The 20,288-nt window shown below is 42.7% G+C and overlaps 1 protein-coding gene across 1 annotated transcript in view; it reads left to right on the top strand.

Moving 5' to 3' along the window:
* LOC121319581 (glutamate receptor ionotropic, delta-2-like) overlaps window positions 1–20,288 on the top strand; it is a 603,766-nt gene that overhangs the window by 305,571 nt on the left and 277,907 nt on the right. Inside the window, exons 3-4 of the mRNA XM_041257164.1 lie at window positions 4,308–4,592; window positions 9,963–10,168. Of these exons, the coding sequence (XP_041113098.1) occupies window positions 4,308–4,592; window positions 9,963–10,168 (491 nt within the window). The remainder of the gene's footprint in view (window positions 1–4,307; window positions 4,593–9,962; window positions 10,169–20,288) is intronic.

Genomic DNA, 20,288 nt, shown 5'->3' with positions numbered 1-20,288 from the left:
TACAAAAACTGGGCATGCGATGCTCAGCACAGATCAGAAATACTTGTCTTGTGCCTCAATTCAATATACCCGTGTTCCTATTTATCTGTGTGAGTCCGGCGTAAATGTACTTATTTAACCAATATATATGCAGGGTGCATTGATTTGGTAAACTTACTTTCTAATCACCCTGTATATGTGTCCAAGAAACAGCCCAGAAAAAAAGACTAGAAAACCTTGTTTATCTACAGTTTGCAGAAAATATAAAAAGATGTTCGATGGTCTGAAATATTTTGTTTAGCGATAATTAGTTTTGGAGAACTATTTATTTTCAGCAGACAATCCTAAAATTCTAAGTGATACAAAACATTTGGCCATAGCTGTACCTGTGGGGTGCCACCTTGATTCACCATGTGGAACTACAGGAAGATGGAACGGATTTGTCCATTTCTGTTCGGTCTCACGAAATCACACCTTTTAATTGTTTCTTGTTAGTTTAACAATGCTCCAATATTTTTGTATAGTTTTTTTTTTTTCTTTTCAGATCACTGTAAAGACAGAATTTATTTAATAAAAAACTATTTTATTAGATTTAATTTTAACCTAATTACCCCTGGAAGACTATGAATTATTGCTGGTGCCAATCAATGATTTCTACAAAACACATACAGTGTTTGAATAATGGTAATGTTTAGTCAGTATTATAAAACACTAGAGCAGTGGTCCTCAAAGTGGTGCCCGCGAAGCCACGCCATCGTGTCCGTGGCAGCTGTTCTTAAATTATGGGTCGTGTACACATTTCTGGCGGGTCGTCGCATGGGAAAATAAATAAATAAAGATCTTGACTGAGTGTCTGTCAGTTTAAAAACATCCTCGGGAGATAGCTCGGGGGTTCTGCTGCAAGGCTTGCCGTTTTCATGGCACCTTTGATTTATAGTTTGTTGTACTGTGTTTTATTTTGCATTTTTGTACAGCTTGCTGTATTAGTCCTCTGTGTGTTACTGTGAGACAAACTTTATTTACTTTCATTTTCTGTTTATTAATAAATTCTGCTTGCCTGTGCCATTTCAACTCCACGTCAATGCTTAATCAGCGGCTACCCACACACGTAACACGAGCAAGACCCTGTCACACACATTTTCCAACAAAAGCGTCACAGCAGTTTGCTGACAGTGCTGCTTGCTTATGCTGTGCTTGTACATACACGACATATTTTTGTTTCCTGAAGGGCCTCTGCGATATGATCAACCAATTGAATAACCTCATTTTGTCTGCGGTAGCCCAATCATAATTTAGCTGGGTGGGACATAAACTGTGTCTGTTTCAGTTGCAGGTACTGACAGTTAGTTTAACCAATAGGAGAGTCAAATTGGTTTGAATTCTCCCAGAAGTTGAGTTGATGGACAACTCGAGTTGGTGAAAAAGGAAGGGTTTCTATGCTTTTCCGAGTTACTCGAGTTATCATGTGAATTAGGCAGGAAATACTTGGAGGTGGTACTTGTTCAAGGTCAAGACATTTCGCTGCAGCCGGTATTGCAGTCAAATTGTCAATGATTTACAAGATAAATCCATCTAGCTATTCTTTCACATTTGTTTCATGCAGTACATATACCTCTGGCAGACTGGTGTGCAGAACAGGGAAAGAAGCGCCGGACAGGGAAATAATGTGTGGCAGACAGATGTCAAAGTGGATATGAGAATGGCAGTGATGAAAAGTAGACCGGACATTTCCATCAAATGATTTCAACTATAAACTGCGCCTGTTACTGTAGTAGGACTGTTCTTTTTATGTTAAGCATTTTTTTAAGATTTTATTAAGCAAAAGCCAAATGTGTTGCATTTTTCTTTGTGACCATGCTAAGTGCAAACGGCAATTCAAAAAACGTCAAAATCCCACAGTAGCAAATCCGCCAACTTTAATACCAGCTAAAATGCCCCATTATGTGGTATGTCCTGCCCCTACAACATTATGATTGACATTTAGTGATGTAATTTCCTCCCAGCCCAAATTCAGACTTTAGAATTCAGGCTAACCTAAGGAGTGAAATCAGACCAGATAATCCAAATTGGGAGCCAACCCAGGTAATTAAAAAACATGGAAACGGAGGTATGGTGGGGCAACTTGAGCATGTACGCAGGTTATGTGGTTAAGATTTTGAACATTTCGGGACACCTGGACATTTGATGGAGAACCTGGACTGGCAGGCTAAACTTGGATGTCTGGTCACCCTAGGTAGGATGACCAGATATCCTGGTTTAGCTGGGGCAGTCCTGGTTTTCCATCAAAGTCCTGGTTTGCAGCCAGCCTGTAGCATGACACTGTCTAAATACCTTTTGTCAAATTAATATAAACAACAGCTTCCTATGTAACTTAGTTTGTGGCAACTGCAGGGTAATCAAAAACATTAATTTTATAAAGTTATTAACACAGACATATGTGCTTATTCCTCAGTGCATCATGCATTTTCATTTATTTTATATTCAATAGGAATCTACAATTGTGTAATACAATAATTTTGTGGCTGTTCAGTTCTGGTGGGATTTAGCCCAGACACTAAATAGAGCAGTGAGAGGTTGCAAGCACCCAAATCCACCAATAAATGTTATTAATAAACTCAATAATGTATAACACAATATAGTAAGTTAAACTAAATAGCCACAGGTTATAGCTAGCTGCTTTAAAAAAAAATTACCAATTATTTAACAATGTGCCCCATTTTTGAGCTTTGCAAATCTGGTCATCCTAGCATTAGTATACCAAAAATATGTATCAAAGATAAGTCTTAAGCCCAGCCACCAGATTAAACAGGAAATATAATACATATATACTTACTTACTTATATACTTGTTTTGAAAGAATATTCAAACATGAAAAATCCATGTTCTCACCAAGACAGGCTCCAGAGAGATTTGGCATGTCTTATACTTCTAGGTAAGTTATATTTTCCAGGTACTGTTTAGAAGAGACTACTGTAGTAAGAACACACACAAACACATTAAAACACAAGATTATCCAAGATGTGTTTCTAAACTCCTGTGAACCATTTCAGAACTGAAGCTTAACCTTCTTCATGAGCAATCTGATTACATGTATTTTCTTGATGCAAGTCTGCTTATGTCCTACCTTACTTTTTATCTTACATAGTTTGTTTCAAGTCCCAGTAGAGGGGCCCGGAAAGCTCGCAGGGAGGACCTTAGTAACAAGGGCTTACTTCTCTTTTAGGTTCTCCGGGTTCAAAAAGGGAGCACCTCTTTGTAGTGTAGAGCTTGATTACAGTTTGTTTTTCATTGGGTTTCATATCCAAGCCCTTCCAAAAACACAACTGTGCCAGAGAACTTTGCATTAAATGTGTGTGGTCTTAAACAAAGCTCCTACGTATTCCTGCTCAAGATAGCATGTGCCATGGATAATGCAGAAGGAGTAGGTGTCAATAATTAGTCAGATCTGCGTGGTTTTGTGGAGTAGGACAGCCTCAAGGTACTTCCACATATCTCAACCTTATTGGAGGTTAACACTTCTGGTGAATCCACTCTTGATAACATCATATATTGATTATCAGGTTGGTTCTGGGTTCTGTTACTTCAATACTAGGTAATTATCGAGAACAATTAATAATGATTCCAAACAGTCATAAAAAAGTAAGTTAAATGTAAAAAAATAAAGATACAAAATCTGAAGCTATTTACTCCTAAAGAAATTTCAGGAGTAATTTCTATCTCAGTTAGTAACACCTGGGACAACTTGTATATATTCTAATAATCCTAGATGTGAAATTCAAGAAATGTTATAAAGTGCCTTATCTGGTTTCCTAAAATGTATTCTGGCATACAAACATGACAAAGAAGTCATGTCATGCTGGTGTGCCAAAATACTTCTTAGCAACACTGCGAAATGTAATTGATTTCAATAAGAAGCAGGGTTAAATAGCTGGTTAAGGTCAAATAAAGAAATTTATAGCAAATTAATACTGTAGAATGAAAATGATTTTAACATATAAAAACAATATGAAAAAAACAAATCCGTCAGTATTAAAAAAAGGCTGTTAGTCAATGCTAACAGAGACAACATTTAATGTTTAAGCTGTTTGCCTGTTTATTAATCTGCTTGATTACAGACAGGTGTGTCTCATTAAGAAACTGTTTTTTCTCTAGTCACAGAGGCATTCTGGGAAATGTAGTCTTGCTCTCCCTAAAAGTGTATAAGCTACGCACTAACTACATTATTTTCCCTGATACTTTATCACAATGTGCATAAATTGGTTGTAGGTTGGTGATGGTCATCTATTATATCATGTTCTCTTCTAATGTTCTCTTCTTTCTCTTTTCAGCTTGTGAGCTCATGAATCACGGGATCTTAGCACTGGTCAGCTCCATCGGCTGCATGTCAGCAGGATCTATACAGTCCTTGGCAGATGCCATGCACATCCCCCACCTCTTCATTCAGCGTGCCCCAGCCGGGACGCCCCGCTCCAGCTGCAGCATCATCCACCGTCTAACAAATGAAGACTACACCCTGTTCGTGCGTCCGCCAGTGTACCTCAATGAGGTCATTCTCAGAGTCGTTGCAGAATATGCCTGGCAGAAGTTCATCATCTTTTATGACACGGAATATGGTAATAGTTATTTCTATTTGTTATTTGTTAATTTTATAGTATACTGATCATCACAAAATGTGACAGCCTGCATATGCTTTTATTATATGTTTTAAAGCTTGTACTTTAACTGTTTTCCCATACCCAAAAAACATTACCTGTTACTCCATCTAAAAGATGGAGCTGCAGCAATTTTTTGTTCATTTTTAAATTTGTATACAAAAATGGATACATGTGTCTGGACGTATTTTCACTAAAAATGTCCAACACCCCCAACAAAGGATGCTGATGTCCCAGGTAAGTTTAGCACCTCAGTTTCAGATACTGGGAAAGTAAAATCACATTGGTGGCACTGACTGATGGTTTAGCTCTGCCTGAATGTATGGCCTCTAATACTTTCCATGACCAATATGGTAATTGTTTGGATTCCTTCTCTGTTAAAAGAGATCTCCTGGACTTCCACCAGTGGATTTGGCAGAATTACCTTATATGGGGAGTGGGTGAAAGCTGGGCAAAGACAAAGCTGCCCAAACAAGGCACCAAAACAGTCATGATTATACATTTCTCATTGATTTAATTTCCCATCCAGACAGGTTTGTCTTAGTATTTTGATTGATTAAAAAATATGAAACTGATCATTCTTTTTAATATAGGGATGGAGTAATTTTGTGATATAGTTTAATATCTTACACATTGTTTGCCAAATCTTGTTTTTCTTGCTTGTTTCTGGATTTTTTCCCCCTTTCTAAACTATTTGTCTTCATGTTTTAAGACCTGTTAGCACTAATTATAATCTCATTTTCAATGAAGTTGCCCCTGCTATGCTTTTGAACACTTTTGAGCTACTGTCTCATTTCATATGCAAATACACTGCATTAGCTGGGTGTAGTCTCAGTTGCAATTCAGTTCCTGTTGAATTTCACATAAAATACATACAAGTTGCATACATTTGCAAAATCTTTGAAAATTTGGCCCAGACGCTATAGTTTGCTTTATCATTTTCAGCAAACCCTACTAGTAAGGGGCCCAAAGAGTCAAGCAGGAAACATCCCAGGTTAGGCCATTGCTTCCAGGGTTCAGTAGCTTGATGAAGTCCAGATACTGTTGAACTACAGAGAAATCCCACTCTTGGTTCATTGCGTGAAAAGAAAAGATCGACTTGGCCCTGGGAACATGGGTCGTCCATTGTTCTGATCAATAAGTGAGCCGAGTGGTGAGGCTACATTCAATTTTGGCATTTGAAATTGGGTAGATATTCAAAACAAGCAGCTTATTCAATGTCCTGTTTGTTTAAATGGGCTTGTATGGCCCATGCATTATTTGAAAATGCCTACTTTGTTAGAATGACCGCCAACGTGAGCTCCATTTCCCAGTGCCAATTTATAAATACTACCAAAACAAATTGATATGCAATGTGCAATTCATCTAAAAACAAATCCCAAAACTAACATCTGAATCCGAACCAGAGGCTTAGCTTTCCACATGCCCTGAAATACATATTTACATGTGTTTTACTTTGAAGCTCTCAGTTGGTCTCAAATTGCACCTGCAGGAGGCCCTTCTCTGTTGGATGGTTTTCAATTTCTATAAATAATAAAAAAAACACTATCAATGGAAATAACAAACTGATTATTGCTATTACACACTGTTTCTTATAATTCCTAATTATGCCTCTCAAAATTTGAGCAAGTTTTTTGTTTTGTATGAAAAATTTACATTTAAGGCTAATTATCTGCACTTTTTTTCCATAGACTTCAACCACTACTGGTACTTATCAACCCCTATTGGGAAACGGACTGAGTTTGGTCACAAACTGTTATGTGTGATTGGCTGCTCCCTGTTTAAAAAAAAAAAATACCTTAAGCAGTGTAAGATATTTTTAGTTCTAGTTCCTGTTTTTATTCCCAAGTCTACTGTAACTAAATTCTACCATGATATAGCTTCTGCTTATCAAATTTGTAGAAATGTAACTGTTTCTCTCAAGTGAGGCAGCAATATTGATATTATAATTAAATGTGTTGTAGAATATATACTGGTTTCTATTTTAATTATTTTAACATCTGTGGATGTATTTAGCTCCACCCTAAACACCACAGGTTAAACAACCTCCTATTTTAAGGATCCTGTTTGACCGTCAGAAGTGTGGATCTACTAACACTGCACATTAACAATGTTCCTCACACCACACTGTAACATTAGGAGTCTTATTTCATTTATGGAAATCTGTATTTTAATAATCTAAAATTCTAAATGTGTCTGGTTAGTGACACAAAAAAACAACAAAAATACATTTTAACTTAATGCTGACACTAGAAAGTGAATTTACAAAACAGCAGAAAGGAATGCAAATCTCCCTGATGTGCCTCATTTCAAAATAAAAAAATTGATCAATTCAAAATAGTTCCCTAACTGCCCACATTACCTCAATTTAATAATTGCATTCACCAAATTTAGAACAAAACAAACAAAAAAACAGGGCTATTCAACATTTAGAAAAATAAATAAACCTGCATGCAGTGGGGACAGACCAACCATGGAGACACATAATTTTGACCTTATAAAGTAAAAAGCTTCTTGTTATACTTGGACCTTTTCGTTGAATGTGCTGATTTGTTGCTCTGTAGCTTTTCAACCCTCTGCCAACATCACAGGCATTGCCCTACAGGGGCACTAAGGGCCCGATCTTCGAAAAGTTTGCGCACCACGCAGAGGTCTATGCAGGTTGCAAATGCCCATTGTGCCAAAATTGTGCCAAGCTGCCATATTCGAAAGATCCTTTTGCACGTCACAATCCATTCTGTGCTGTGCAGAAATAAAATGTATGCATCGCGCAATATGGGGGGAGTGGCCGACAATATGCGTGGTCCTGGTATATTCGAAGATATGAGCCAAGCACAAAACCAGGTTTGTGACTCGCAGAATAAGGATTGTAAAAGGACTGCATTAACTCTGCGCACACTACCATTCCCGCACTGACTACAAACAGGCAACAATGGGAAACATGGGTAGCATGCATTGTGTCTGTCGACATTTGGATGTGAATGATGCACATCCAGCAACAGCAACCCTGACATAGGCAAAGATATGCTGAAAGGGTGTCGGCCTCGGCACACATATGAGGAAATTAGCAATGAGCAAGTCGTGCCCAAATGTCGTCTAGTCCAAGACATGCTGACTCATCTATATCACATGCTGCATGATGACCTGGCCCGAACAAACATGCGCAGTCATGCCTTGTCTGAGCAATTGGTAGTGTCTGTCTGTATGTGTATCCTGGCTAGCGGGACCTTCCAGAAGGTAGTAGGTGATACAATGGGGATCACCCAGTCAGCTGTGTCCCGCCACCTCGACCGCTTCATAACCTCGTTGCTGGGACATGCTGAGGAACATATTAAATTCCCCAGTACCAGAGCAAATGGAGGAGATAATGCAGGGTTGCGCACCTGCTGCGCATGGTAGGTGCAATTGACTGCACCCATATTGCTATCCAGGCACCTGTTCCAGTTGTCCTGTTCTATCAGGGTTCCAGTTGTATTCGGAATAGTGGGAAATTTGAATAGATATTCCATGCCCTGTAAACATGGTATTCCAAAAGAATCCATTCGTATTCTGTATACCAGTATTCCGAAAACGTGATACCGAATACCCACTTAGTATTAGGATACTATCAGAATACTAGCCCTTCTAAAAAAGAGTTTTTTTAGACACAAGTCGTCGTACTTTAATCGATTAATCACATCTGTGGGCTTTAATCAGTTAAAAACAATTGATCACTTAATCTTGTCTACCTGAGTGCGGTATAAAAACAAAAATGGTGCTCAAAAAATAAATCTTAAATTGGACTTACTTACTGGAAGGTATACCCAGTATCCACAATCAGTGATTTCTTGCATAGCTTTTACTATTCCTCTGTAGTTTTTATACTCAGATGCGTATTCAAAAGACTATTGCTTTAATTTATACAAAACACCACATGTAGTCTTATTCTTGCTATCATCAGCAGTAGTCTTAGTATGCAGCAGCCCACAATTCACCTCCTATACAGTGATTTGAAATATGATGTGCTCAGTAACAATCCAACAATAGTTCAATGTTGAAAAAACAAAGTTGTATTATTTGCTTAATTATTAATACTGGCTATATACAGCAATGTGTAATGCCAGTCAAACCACAGGGATCAGTCCCGAAATAACAGTAATAACATGAACACACAATCACAAGACACACACACAAACACAGTGACAAGTCTACAGTGCTAGTAGTTTAAGTTGTGAATTACAAGTTTAAATGTGTACAATGGTGAAGTGTAGTCCGGGTTTGTTTGCAGGCCGTTTAGCTACAGCTCCCAGAGTTTAGCCTTCTATAAGTGACAAATGTGTAATAGAGAGACAAAAAAAACCCACAAAAAAATTATGGTTTCTTTTTATAACACAATAATCCTTTATGGTCCTTTCACAACCATAACCAAAGAACAGATTTCGTGGCTACATCCCCTGATATACCTTCAGTCACGCCCCCTTCGGTAGCGAGTGCAATCACATATCCTGCAATCCTTGACTGACACATCGCCTACCGCATTAAGGTACTTCTGGTATTGTGACTCCGCCCCCTTTCTGGATGGCCGACTTCCAACTGACCCTGAAATGAACTGCCAAACCACCCAGTCCGGGGCACACTGTTCCTGTTATACCGTGCCCTCACAGGTCGGGAAGGAGATTGTTGACAAGGATGTATTTGCTTTCTGTCACAGTGAGACAGAGGAGATGTTGTTATTGTTATTGTCATCATCAGTTTTTAATTATGCAGTGAAACCCAACACATATACAGTTTCACTTTTAATTTGTTTGCTGTCTTTTTAAAGTAAAATTAATGTGAAATTATGATTCAGATTGTGATTATTTTTCATCAGTGGTCTGATTGGACTTGCCTGTGTGATCCAAGGTGACTTACATCTGATTTCACTTGAGTCAGAGATAACTCTTGTCCCATTTGACTTATGTCTGACAGTGCTTCAGCCAGCCTGGCTTTGGGACGAGTTGATTGGTACACAGAAGACACAAGCTCTGTACTGCCTTGTAAAAAGTAATAGATTATTGTACAGTACCTTAATAAGAATTGGGGTAGCTACAGTATATTTGTATAAACATTCATGGCAAGATATGTTATGAAAATCCTTTTATATGTAAATATTTGTCATGGATTGTCATAGAAACCAGCTGAAGTAGTGACTTCATATTTGTATGGTTATACTGTATAACCCTGCTTGACAATCCTGTTGGTGACCATGACATTAACCACACGAGTATGGATTTATGCCTACACCTGTTAAACATTCTATGGGGAAAGGCCTTTGACGTTCAGTGTTCAACTGTCTTTTATTGTCTTTCCTAGATATCCGAGGTATCCAGGATTTCTTGGACAAGGTCTCCCAACAGGGAATGGATGTCGCGCTCCAGAAAGTAGAAAACAACATCAACAAGATGATAACAGGGATGTTTACTACCATGCGAATCGAAGAACTGAATCGTTACAGGGACACATTGCGCCGGGCCATCCTCTTCATGAGCCCATCCACTGCAAAGGCCTTTATCTCTGAGGTACGATTCAGACTTATAGCAAATTACAGTGCATGCCTGGCGAAACACAAGTTACTGTACATGACCCAGTAAATGTGTTTACATTTAACTTTTTAAAATCCTCTTATAAGTCCAAGCAGAAAGTAAAGCTTTCCACAATAAATCATTTCTTATATGGTGCCAAAATCCATCTAATAAGCGCATTTACCAACATACTGTACTTTACTGGATATAATCAATAATAAAACCAGGTCACAGAAAGTGAAACAAAGCCCATGGTCCCCTGTATTTATTACATTTACCAAGCAGCATTGAAGACAAATTCATCTGCGTTGTATATCTACAAATGACCTGCTAGGTTGATATTTATAAGCAAATTAAGGCAACTGTGTACAGTACATTGCATTGCTTGCTCCTTGTATCATGCCCAGGTTCCAACCCTGTGAGACATGCAAGTTCAATCTGCCTACCGAGGACAAGTATAATAGCTGCTCTTCCTGTCTGGGCCCAGAGTATGCAAAGTAGGCGCTAGTTACCCATAGTTTCTGCGTGCATCTCTGGTTCCTGCACAGCACTCTTCTCCTTCACCATGGAGGCTGCTTGGTTAAGAAAACTAGAAAGAATTTTTGAATAGGTGTATAGGGTTCCTGGCTGCTGTTCGTTGGCAGTGTTTCTTCCAAGTGGTATTATCTGGAGGCAGTTCATCCCCCTCAGGTTCAAGGAAGTCTGGTGTGGGTGAAGTCTGCCATTACTCGGAGTCTCTTGTATTGACTTTCTTATAAGCATTTTAGAGATCTGTTGCTTTGCCACAGACATAACAGCTTTCAGGATATTGTGCATGGATGTGTCTGCATTTTCCATAGGACTTGCAACTCTAGACTTCTTGGGGCAAGTTGTGAATGTACAGTTGTTTGAAGCATTTGTCTCCATTTTCCCCAGGGTTTACGTTCGCCAGCATGGTAAAGGCATTTAAGTTCCTTGTAAGTGTCTCTGGGATCCTCATCCTTCTTACATTGTCTGAGGCAGGCTGTGTGCAGGGTCGTGCAGGAGTCACCAGACTTGGAGTATTTGTTTTAGGGCTTGTGGCAAAGTCCCCGCCCCTGTGTGCATTTTCTGTTATATGTTGTGTATTAATGTTGGTGTATAGTCATTGGTACATGGGATGTAAACGGGCCTGTGTAACACGAGTGTTTAAAATGTATATTTGTATTTAGGCACGAAGATTGCACAGCACTTTACGTGCAAGTAAAACGTAATAATATGTGAGCACGGGGAATTGCACTTTATTAATTCACGTGCAGTTGTACTGCGACTCCAATTGAATGATTGATTAGCAATCGAGTCACGGTACAGCTGCATAAAAGCTGCATGTTTTCACCTACTCTGGGTTGTGTGTTCAGTGAGTGGAGAATGGGATTGGAGATGGAGGTAATACTTCTGATAAGAATAATCATATTTAAAATATCTGTTCACCGTGTTTTGTATAGTGTTAGTCTGTTTTGTTTGTCTCTTTTGTTTTGGTGAATGTGCCGTGTCCTGTATTTTTGTTTGTTACAACTGTTTATTTTCTGTCTGTTCTGTTCACTCATTAACTGCTGAGCGAAGCTATTCGCTCAGCTCCACCAAACTCCACCTCTCCCGTTGCTTATTTCCTGGCTCTGGTCTGATGTCACCCACTCCAGTCGTCTTTGTGACAGGGCTACATACATTTTCCTGTTTTCATTTTACTGTTCCCAGCTGACAATGTAGCTGTCCACTCTTGTATTGTGTCTACAAGTGTTAGAGATAGCAGTTTGGTTTTTACAGGTCAATAGTCAGCTTCAACATTGTCTTGGATGCGACTTGTGTCCCTCAGTGGTAATGTCTTTTAGCTGGGTCAAACTTGTTGACAGTTGACACTAGCTTGTGGACTTGGTAGATTTCTTGTTCCCCAAACCAGATGTATTGCGGCTCGCTTCAAGTAAACCAAGAGTTTTCAGTTCAGGTTGCTCTGTTTCACCATTACACATTGCAGAGTTGTAAACTGCACTATATATTCTGTTGCCAGGGACATGCCTTCTGGGTAGCATATTGTATTCAGGGAGTGAGGTCATGCTGTGAGCTGTGTTAAGTTGGGACTGTGGTGACTGGCCGTGTAGCATTGTTGGCTGGGTGGCATGTTTGGGACAACTTCTTGGAGACGTTAATCTCTGTCCTGGAGCCATGATACTTCCTTGTAGAGTTGATTTACTGATTCTTTTAGGCTATCTGTCTCAGTATTCTTCATAACTGTAGAGATTGTTTCAAGAGGTTGGTTCCGCTGACTCCTCTTTTGGAGGTTGTGAATCTGCTTTTGCTTTTTCAAACTCTTCCTTTCCATGTTCTATTGGAGTCTGGCAATTTCCTCATCTTATTGTTGCAACAGTGTGCTTAGGAGGCTGTGCTGTTATTTTTGGTGCTCCACCTGTTGCTGGAGATCCCCTTTCTGTTCAATAAATCCTCAGCTGCATTGTTTTGTTCTTTCAACCACTCTCCTTCCCAATCTTGTAATATCAGAAGTGAGGGAGAAAGTTAGGTTGGTTAGGCTTTCAATCTCAGAGTTTTTCTCCTGGACTGTCCATTTGGATTGCTGCATAGTGGGTCTCTCTGATTGCAGATCTCATCTTGGCGTTGTTCTCGCATTGCCAGGCATTGTTTTGCTAGTAGCTTTCCAGCTCAGCAGTAGATTGACTTTGCCATTCGATGATCTCAGAAGAGTTTGGTTCTTCAATTGCAGAGATGTCCAGTTGTCCGGCCGCCATTTCCTATTCTTACACTATCCTATGACTAAGGGTTCTAGTGATTGTGAGGTAGGAGTTAGCACTCAATATTCAACCCTTCTAGGATTAAGATGTCCAGCCATGTGAGTTAACAGGAAATTTCTTTAGGTGAGTCATCAGTCACTCAGGATACTGCTAGGTCTTCTGACGGCTGGTCCTTCTCTACTATGTGTTTGGGGAAGAAAATAGAGACACTGTGTTATTATCAAGGACATATGAATATAATATCTTTCTAAGAATCACAAGAGGTAGAGGAAACAGAGATAGGAGTGAATATTTTTGATATACAGTAAGTACACGCCAGTGAAACAGGATGACCGTTAAGCGGGGCGACTGGTTTAGCGAGACACTTTAATGGGAACCGATTTTCCTCTGTTAAAAATGTGGAGCTCAGCTTTGGTTTATAGGCATGGAAAAAAAGGAAAATAGAGCTTTAGTCAGACGATTCGCATGCTTCTCACCAGTGTTCCACAGTTTCAGTACTAAAATGTCTCAGCGGACAGGGTAAGGGTTCTAGAAGTTCTGCAGGACCCCACATCGTCTTTGTGCTCCGTTGCTTCACATCTCCAAAAGCAGACAGGAAGGATAAGCCAAAACAAGAGATGGTCTTCTGGGTTAGTGGTGATCAAATGCAAATTCCGAAATGAAAAGGAAACAAAAGGGGAAAGACAGTAATGTAGAAGACACGCTTTCGTTTGGTTTCAGCAGGCTGTTGTTAAAGGAGTGTGTACATCCGGGGTTAAATTAAAAGCTCAGGAAAGATGGGGCACACACAGTTTGAACCAAACAGTGAATGTCTTTCTCGCTGAAAGTAAAGACACCAGATAGTGTTTTGGTGTGAGCATGGTGAAAAGCAGGATGCTGATTAAGCAGCAGTACAGAACTGGTTAACTGAGATCATTCAAAGTCTAATCAGTAATTACACTGCAGACATTATGTAAATTATGTATTGCAGACTCATAATGTAAGTATGTTAATATGAACTGGTGCGACTGGTGAGGTAACTGAGTGAATGTCCAAATAGTATTGTACTCCCAAAATGTCTGTGTTTATTAAAAAATAACAAAAAGGGATGCCCCTATACCAGTGATGGTATGGGGGGGTAAAGGCCAAAACAACAAAAGCAATAAATCCAGAATCCACGTAACCGTGCATGAAATTGTGGTCTTCAAACAACGCGGTTGTGGTGACTGCTGGTGTCATGAGGTGAGTGTAGTGCTCAGTAGGTTGGGCTGGCTCTGTGGCAGTAGACCTATCAACGATTCTTATATCTTATTATCTTAATTTTGGGTACATATTCCTATATCTGAGTATCTAGATTTGGGGTACAGATCTCTATATGTGTGTATCTAGATTTGGGATACAGATTATCTGATTATCTATATTATGGGTACAGATTCCGATATGTGAGTATCTAGATTTGTGGTACCGATTCCTGTATCTGAGTATTTGGGATACAGGTTTGGGAATTAGTTAAGGAATGTTATAAAGGTAGTGACCGGTGTACTATTTATTGTACAGTCATTGGCTCAGTACATCACTTAATCGATGTCATTAACTGGGTGTTTGTGGCGAAGTGTTCCGCCCCTTTGATTATTTTGTTATTATTATTATTATTATTATTATTATTATTATTATTATTATTATATTGTTTATTGTTTATGTGCGGGGCACAAAGCACCGTCCGTCTTATTAACGTGGCAGTCGGAATAAATACAGAGCGTCCGGCAAAAAGCCAGTGTTTATATTGTGTAGTCGGTGGGGATCGGGTTAAAACCCCTTCCCTAATACTCTTGTGGGAATGTGGCTGGAGCCTTAATTATTATTAGATCTAGGTATATGTAACAAAGTGCCCGCCCCTGTGTATATTATCTGTTATGTGTTGCGTGTGGTGTGTTTTAATGTTGGTGTATAGTCATTGGTACACGGGATATAAACGGGTCTGTGTAACACGAGTGTTTAAAAAATGTATATTTGTATTTAGGCACGAGGATTGCACAGCACTTCACGTGCAAGTAAAATGTAATAATATGTGAGCACGGGGAATTGCACTTTATTAATTCACGTGCTGGGATTCAAGTGAATAATTAATTGGTAATTGAATCCCAGCACAATAGTATATATAGATGCACGTTGTCACATACTGGCGGTTGTGTGTTCGGTGAGCGGAGAACGGGATTGGAGACGGAGGAAATAAGCAGTAGTAGTAATAATAAGAGGAGAAAGTATCCGCTCACCGTGTTTGTCAGTGTCTGTCCGTGCACCGTTTTGTTAAGTTTAGTCTGTTTTTGTTTGTCTATTTATTTTGGCGTAGAGTGCCGTGTCCTGTGTTTTTCGTGTTTGTTAAACCTTTTATTTGGTATTAAACCGGCGCCAACAGGCGTCTTCATCACTTCATTTCATCCGTCCTGTGTTTTGTGTATTTCATTCCTTTTCCTGGTTCTGACGCCGCCCACTTCGGCCGTCTCTGTGACACGTGGTGTCCTGCGTGGGATTTAACAGCGCCTCCAAGCGTCAGACCAGGAGAGGTTTTTTTTTTTTTTTTGTGTGGGAGGAAAAAAAAAAAAAAAAAAAAGGGGGCGTCTTTGGATTACAAAAAAAAAAAAGAAAGAAATGGGGAGAAGCAGGAAAGAGGATAAAGAGGTGAGGGACAGGGAGGAGGAGTGCCGCCTAAGGGCCAGACATCCCCGGCGATGTAACCAGTCCTTGCCGGGGTGCCTCCTCTGCAACCAGGACCATCTCTTTGCCAATTGTCCCTTCCGCTGCCCCTACCAGGAGGGAGAGGAGGAACTGCCGCAGGAGAGGAAGGTGAGGAGGTGGCAGAGAAGGGGAAAGGGGAAGAGGAAGGCAGAGGTCCCACCGCTGTCTCCACAGCCGCACCAGTCCCCTGCAAGGGAGGAAGAGCCGCACCAGTCCCCTGCAAGTGAGGGAGAGCCGCACCAGTCCCCTGTATCAAGGGGAGACTACACACCGCTCCCACCTCCACCACCAGGAGACTACACGCCGCTCCTACCTCCATGGGCAGGAGCAGAGCAGCAGGAGCTGCCTCTGCCTCCGCCACCTCCACCGGCAGGAGCAGAGCAGCAGGAGCTGCCTCTGCCTCCGCCACCTCCACCGGCAGGGGCAGAGCAGCAGGAGCTGCCTCTGCCTCCGCCACCTCCACCGGCAGGGGGAGAGCAGCAGGAGCTGCCTCTGCCTCCGCCACCTCCACCGGCAGGGGGAGAGCAGCAGGAGCTGCCTCTGCCTCCGCCACCTCCACCGGCAGGGGCAGAGCAGCAGGAGCTGCCTCTGCCTCCGCCACCAGCAGAGGGTGAATGCCTGCTGGGTCCCTGTCCACCAGCAGAGGGTGAATGCCTGCTGGGTCCCTGTCCACCAGCAGAGGGTGAATGCCTGCTGGTATCACTTCCCCCACCAGCAGAGGGTGAATGCCTGCTGGTATCACTTCCCCCACCAGCAGAGGGTGAATGCCTGCTGGGTCCCTGTCCACCAGCAGAGGGTGAATGCCTGCTGGTATCACTTCCCCCACCAGCAGAGGGTGAATGCCTGCTGGTATCCCCTGTCCACCAGCAGAGGGTGAATGCCTGCTGGGTCCCTGTCCACCAGCAGAGGGTGAATGCCTGCTGGGTCCCTGTCCACCAGCAGAGGGTGAATGCCTGCTGGTATCACTTCCCCCACCAGCAGAGGGTGAATGCCTGCTGGTATCACTTCCCCCACCAGCAGAGGGTGAATGCCTGCTGGTATCACTTCCCCCACCATCACGAGGAGAGGAGCTGGAGCTTCCTCTGCCTCCACCTCCATCAGGGGGAGAGGAGCAGGAGCTGCCTCTCCCTTCACCAGAAGGACCAGGACTAGATGCTGGCGGTCCTCAGCAGCCCTTGCATAGGCTGCTGAGGGAAGCACGGGGAAGAACCTCCCGGCTGCAGTGGCCGAAAAGAGGGCCAACACCCGCACCCCAGCTTGTCCTGACTGCCAGCCTCGCTTCGCCCAAGGATGCCAGCCTCGCTTCGCCCAGGGATGCCAGCCTCGCTTCGCCCAGGGATGCCAGCCTCGCTTCGCCCAAGGATGCCAGCCTCGCTTCGCCCAGGGATGCCAGCCTCGCTTCGCCCAAGGATGCCAGCCTCGCTTCGCCCAAGGATGCCAGCCTCGCTTCGCCCAAGGATGCCAGCCTCGCTTCGCCCAAGGATGCCTCTGCATCGCCTGGGTTTGCCCGCCGCTCTGCATCGCCTGGGGTTTGCGCTCGCCGCTGGGGTTCGCTCTGCATCGCCTGGGGTTGCCCGCCGCTCTGCATCGCCTGGGGTTGCCCGCCGCTCTGCATCACAGCCGGAAGTACTGTGGCCGGAACCCCACGAAGGGGAGCTGCCGGCCACAGGCCGTAGTACTGTGGCCCGAACCCAGGAAAAAAAGGGGCGAAGGAGCTTCCGTCGAAGAAGGGGGAGGAGGTCTGGAGACCGCCAACCCCAGCAGCAGTTTCGCCGCCGGAGGAGGGGGAGGAGGTCTGGAGACCGCCAACCCCAGCAGCAGTTTCGCTGCCGGAGGAGGGGGAGGAGGTCTGGAGACCGCCAACCCCAGCAGCAGTTTCGCTGCCGGAGGAGGGGGAGGAGGTCTGGAGACCGCCAACCCCAGCAGCAGTTTCGCTGCCGGAGGAGGGGGAGGAGGTCTGGAGACCGCCAACCCCAGCAGCAGTTTCGCTGCCGGAGGAGGGGGAGGAGGTCTGGAGACCGCCAACCCCAGCAGCAGTTTCGCTGCCGGAGGAGGGGGAGGAGGTCTGGAGACCGCCAACCCCAGCAGCAGTTTCGCTGCCGGAGGAGGGGGAGGAGGTCTGGAGACCGCCAACCCCAGCAGCAGTTTCGCTGCCGGAGGAGGGGGAGGAGGTCTGGAGACCGCCAACCCCAGCAGCAGTTTCTCCGCCGGAGATCGTGGGGGAGGTCCGGAGACCTGCTCCCTCTGCAGTTTCTTCCCTGCAGGAAGAACGGTGGTTGAAGCCCCACCAAGGGGAGCTGCCGGCGCCGAAGGAGGGGGAAGGTCAGGAGACCACACCCCAAGCAGCCTTTCCGCTGCTAGGACTACCCTGGCAGGAGAATGCTACCCTGCTGACAGCATTACGACCTGTGGGCCCCTGGAAGCCTCTGGTCCTGGCCAAGGACTTTGGGCGGGACTTTTGGGCTTTTAAGGGGGGAGGTGGCCATTGAGGCCATGTGTGCTTTGCACAGGGGGGGTATATGTAACAAAGTGCCCGCCCCTGTGTATATTATCTGTTATGTGTTGCGTGTGGTGTGTTTAAATGTTGGTGTATAGTCATTGGTACACGGGATATAAACGGGTCTGTGTAACACGAGTGTTTAAAAATGTATATGTGTATTTAGGCACGAGGATTGCACAGCACTTCACGTGCAAGTAAAATGTAGTAATATGTGAGCACGGGGAATTGCACTTTATTAATTCACGTGCTGGGATTCAAGTGAATAATTAATTGGTAATTGAATCCCAGCACAATAGTATATATAGATGCACGTTGTCACATACTGCGGTTGGGTGTTCGGTGAGCGGAGAACGGGATTGGAGACGGAGGAAATAAGTAAAGTAATAATAATAAACAAAGTATCCGCTCACCGTGTTTGTCAGTGTCTGTCCGTGCACCGTTTTGTTAAGTTTAGTCTGTTTTCGTTTGTCTATTTATTTTGGCGTAGAGTGCCGTGTCCTGTGTTTTTCGTGTTTGTTAAACCTTTTATTTTGTATTAAACCGGCGCCAACAGGCGTCTTCATCACTTCATTTCATCCGTCCTGTGTTTTGTGTATTTCATTACTTTTCCTGGTTCTGACGCCGCCCACTTCGGCCGTCTCTGTGACACCATTATGTTCGAGGTCGGTGTCTAATATTTTTTTCTGCGGTCCAGTAAAGTCCGAGTAATCCCCCGGAGGGTGTCAGAGGTGGGACGTAAGTTTATGAAAAATAGAGAAACAGTTGCTACATATGCTGATTTCGCAGCCAGCATACTACTTGTTAGTGTCTGTTTGTTTGGCCCTTATGCCCTTTTGTTTTGTGTTTTGTATAAATTGTTACTTTGTTTTACTATTTAATAAATAAAACACTGAGAGCCGTTGCGCTTCAGTTTTGCCCCGCTACTGAGTCTGTGTTTCTGGTCTGCCGTCACCACCGCAAGCCATCCTGCTCACAGTGTTTTAGAGCAGATTTATCTTTTCCTGCAGGACTCAGGATAACAAGTATTATCTTATAATGTTCAAAGTATTTGCACTCTGTAGTACAACAACCAGAGTAGAAAATCCCAACAATAATCAGGGTTCGACACTAACCATGGCCCGGCGGCCCGGGGCCGGTAGAGATCACAGTTTGGCCAGCAGTTATGAAGCACCGCATGCCTGACTGGGCCAGTTACATTTGACTAGAATAATATATACATAGTGCACGTGGCTTCCACTTCATGAATCCAGTAAAATGGGCCTTTGTGTCAAAAAGCTGAAAATTGATTTACAAACCATTTTTTAAAAATATAACTGCGAACAATCATAACTTTCTCGCCTCATGTCATATTTGTTGTGCAGTCAAACTCTGAGACTATGTACTGAAGTGCTGTGTTGGTACTCGTTCCCACGATATAGCAAATCTTTTACAAATTAGGTTTTCTACTACCAAACAACCAATAAGCCAAAAGGAAAGCACTGAAATTAATAAATCATAAAGCATCATCATTAAAAAATAAAAATAAGACCTGTTTGCTTCTAGTAAGTAATGTATAATGTTTTGGTTTTTTGGGGGGTTTTTTGTGTGTTTGTGTGTGTATGTGTGTACTCGAATATGTAATATGCTATTAGAATATTTATTTTTTTAATGTTATTTTTGTGTAAATAAAAAAGGTGCCCTTAATCCCGTACTTGATTGGGGTTCTATAATGAACACTTGATGGTTCTATTTAGAACCCTTTGGGATCAATCTAAGGAAGCTTATGGGGTTCTTTCAAAAGAACACTCTAAAATGGTTCTATATAGACCCTTTTAGGGTTCCATGAAGCATGCCAAAGATACTTAAAGGTTCTTGTGAAAGGGTCGTGGGTACTTCACTGACCAGGAGACAGACAGGTGTACTTGAAAACACCACACAGGTGCCCAGTTTTATTTTGAAGGGTACCTTATTTCTTTTTAGCCCGCAGAGGGCACTGTTGGTCCGTGGTCTGCTTACCAACTATGGTAAACAGAACCACGGGAATACCATATGATGGTACGACAGTTCAGGGTGCACGCGCACTCGCAGGTGCTTCAACCAATAATTCAAAAATAGAAGGCAGAAAGAAAAAGGGAAAATAAAACAGTAACAAAACTATAAAGAA

This window comes from Polyodon spathula, chromosome 1, assembly GCF_017654505.1.
Source record: "Polyodon spathula isolate WHYD16114869_AA chromosome 1, ASM1765450v1, whole genome shotgun sequence".
NCBI lineage: Eukaryota > Metazoa > Chordata > Actinopteri > Acipenseriformes > Polyodontidae > Polyodon > Polyodon spathula.
The sequence above is the reverse complement of the archived record's forward strand: the minus strand, read 5'-3'. Positions and strand labels throughout refer to the sequence as shown.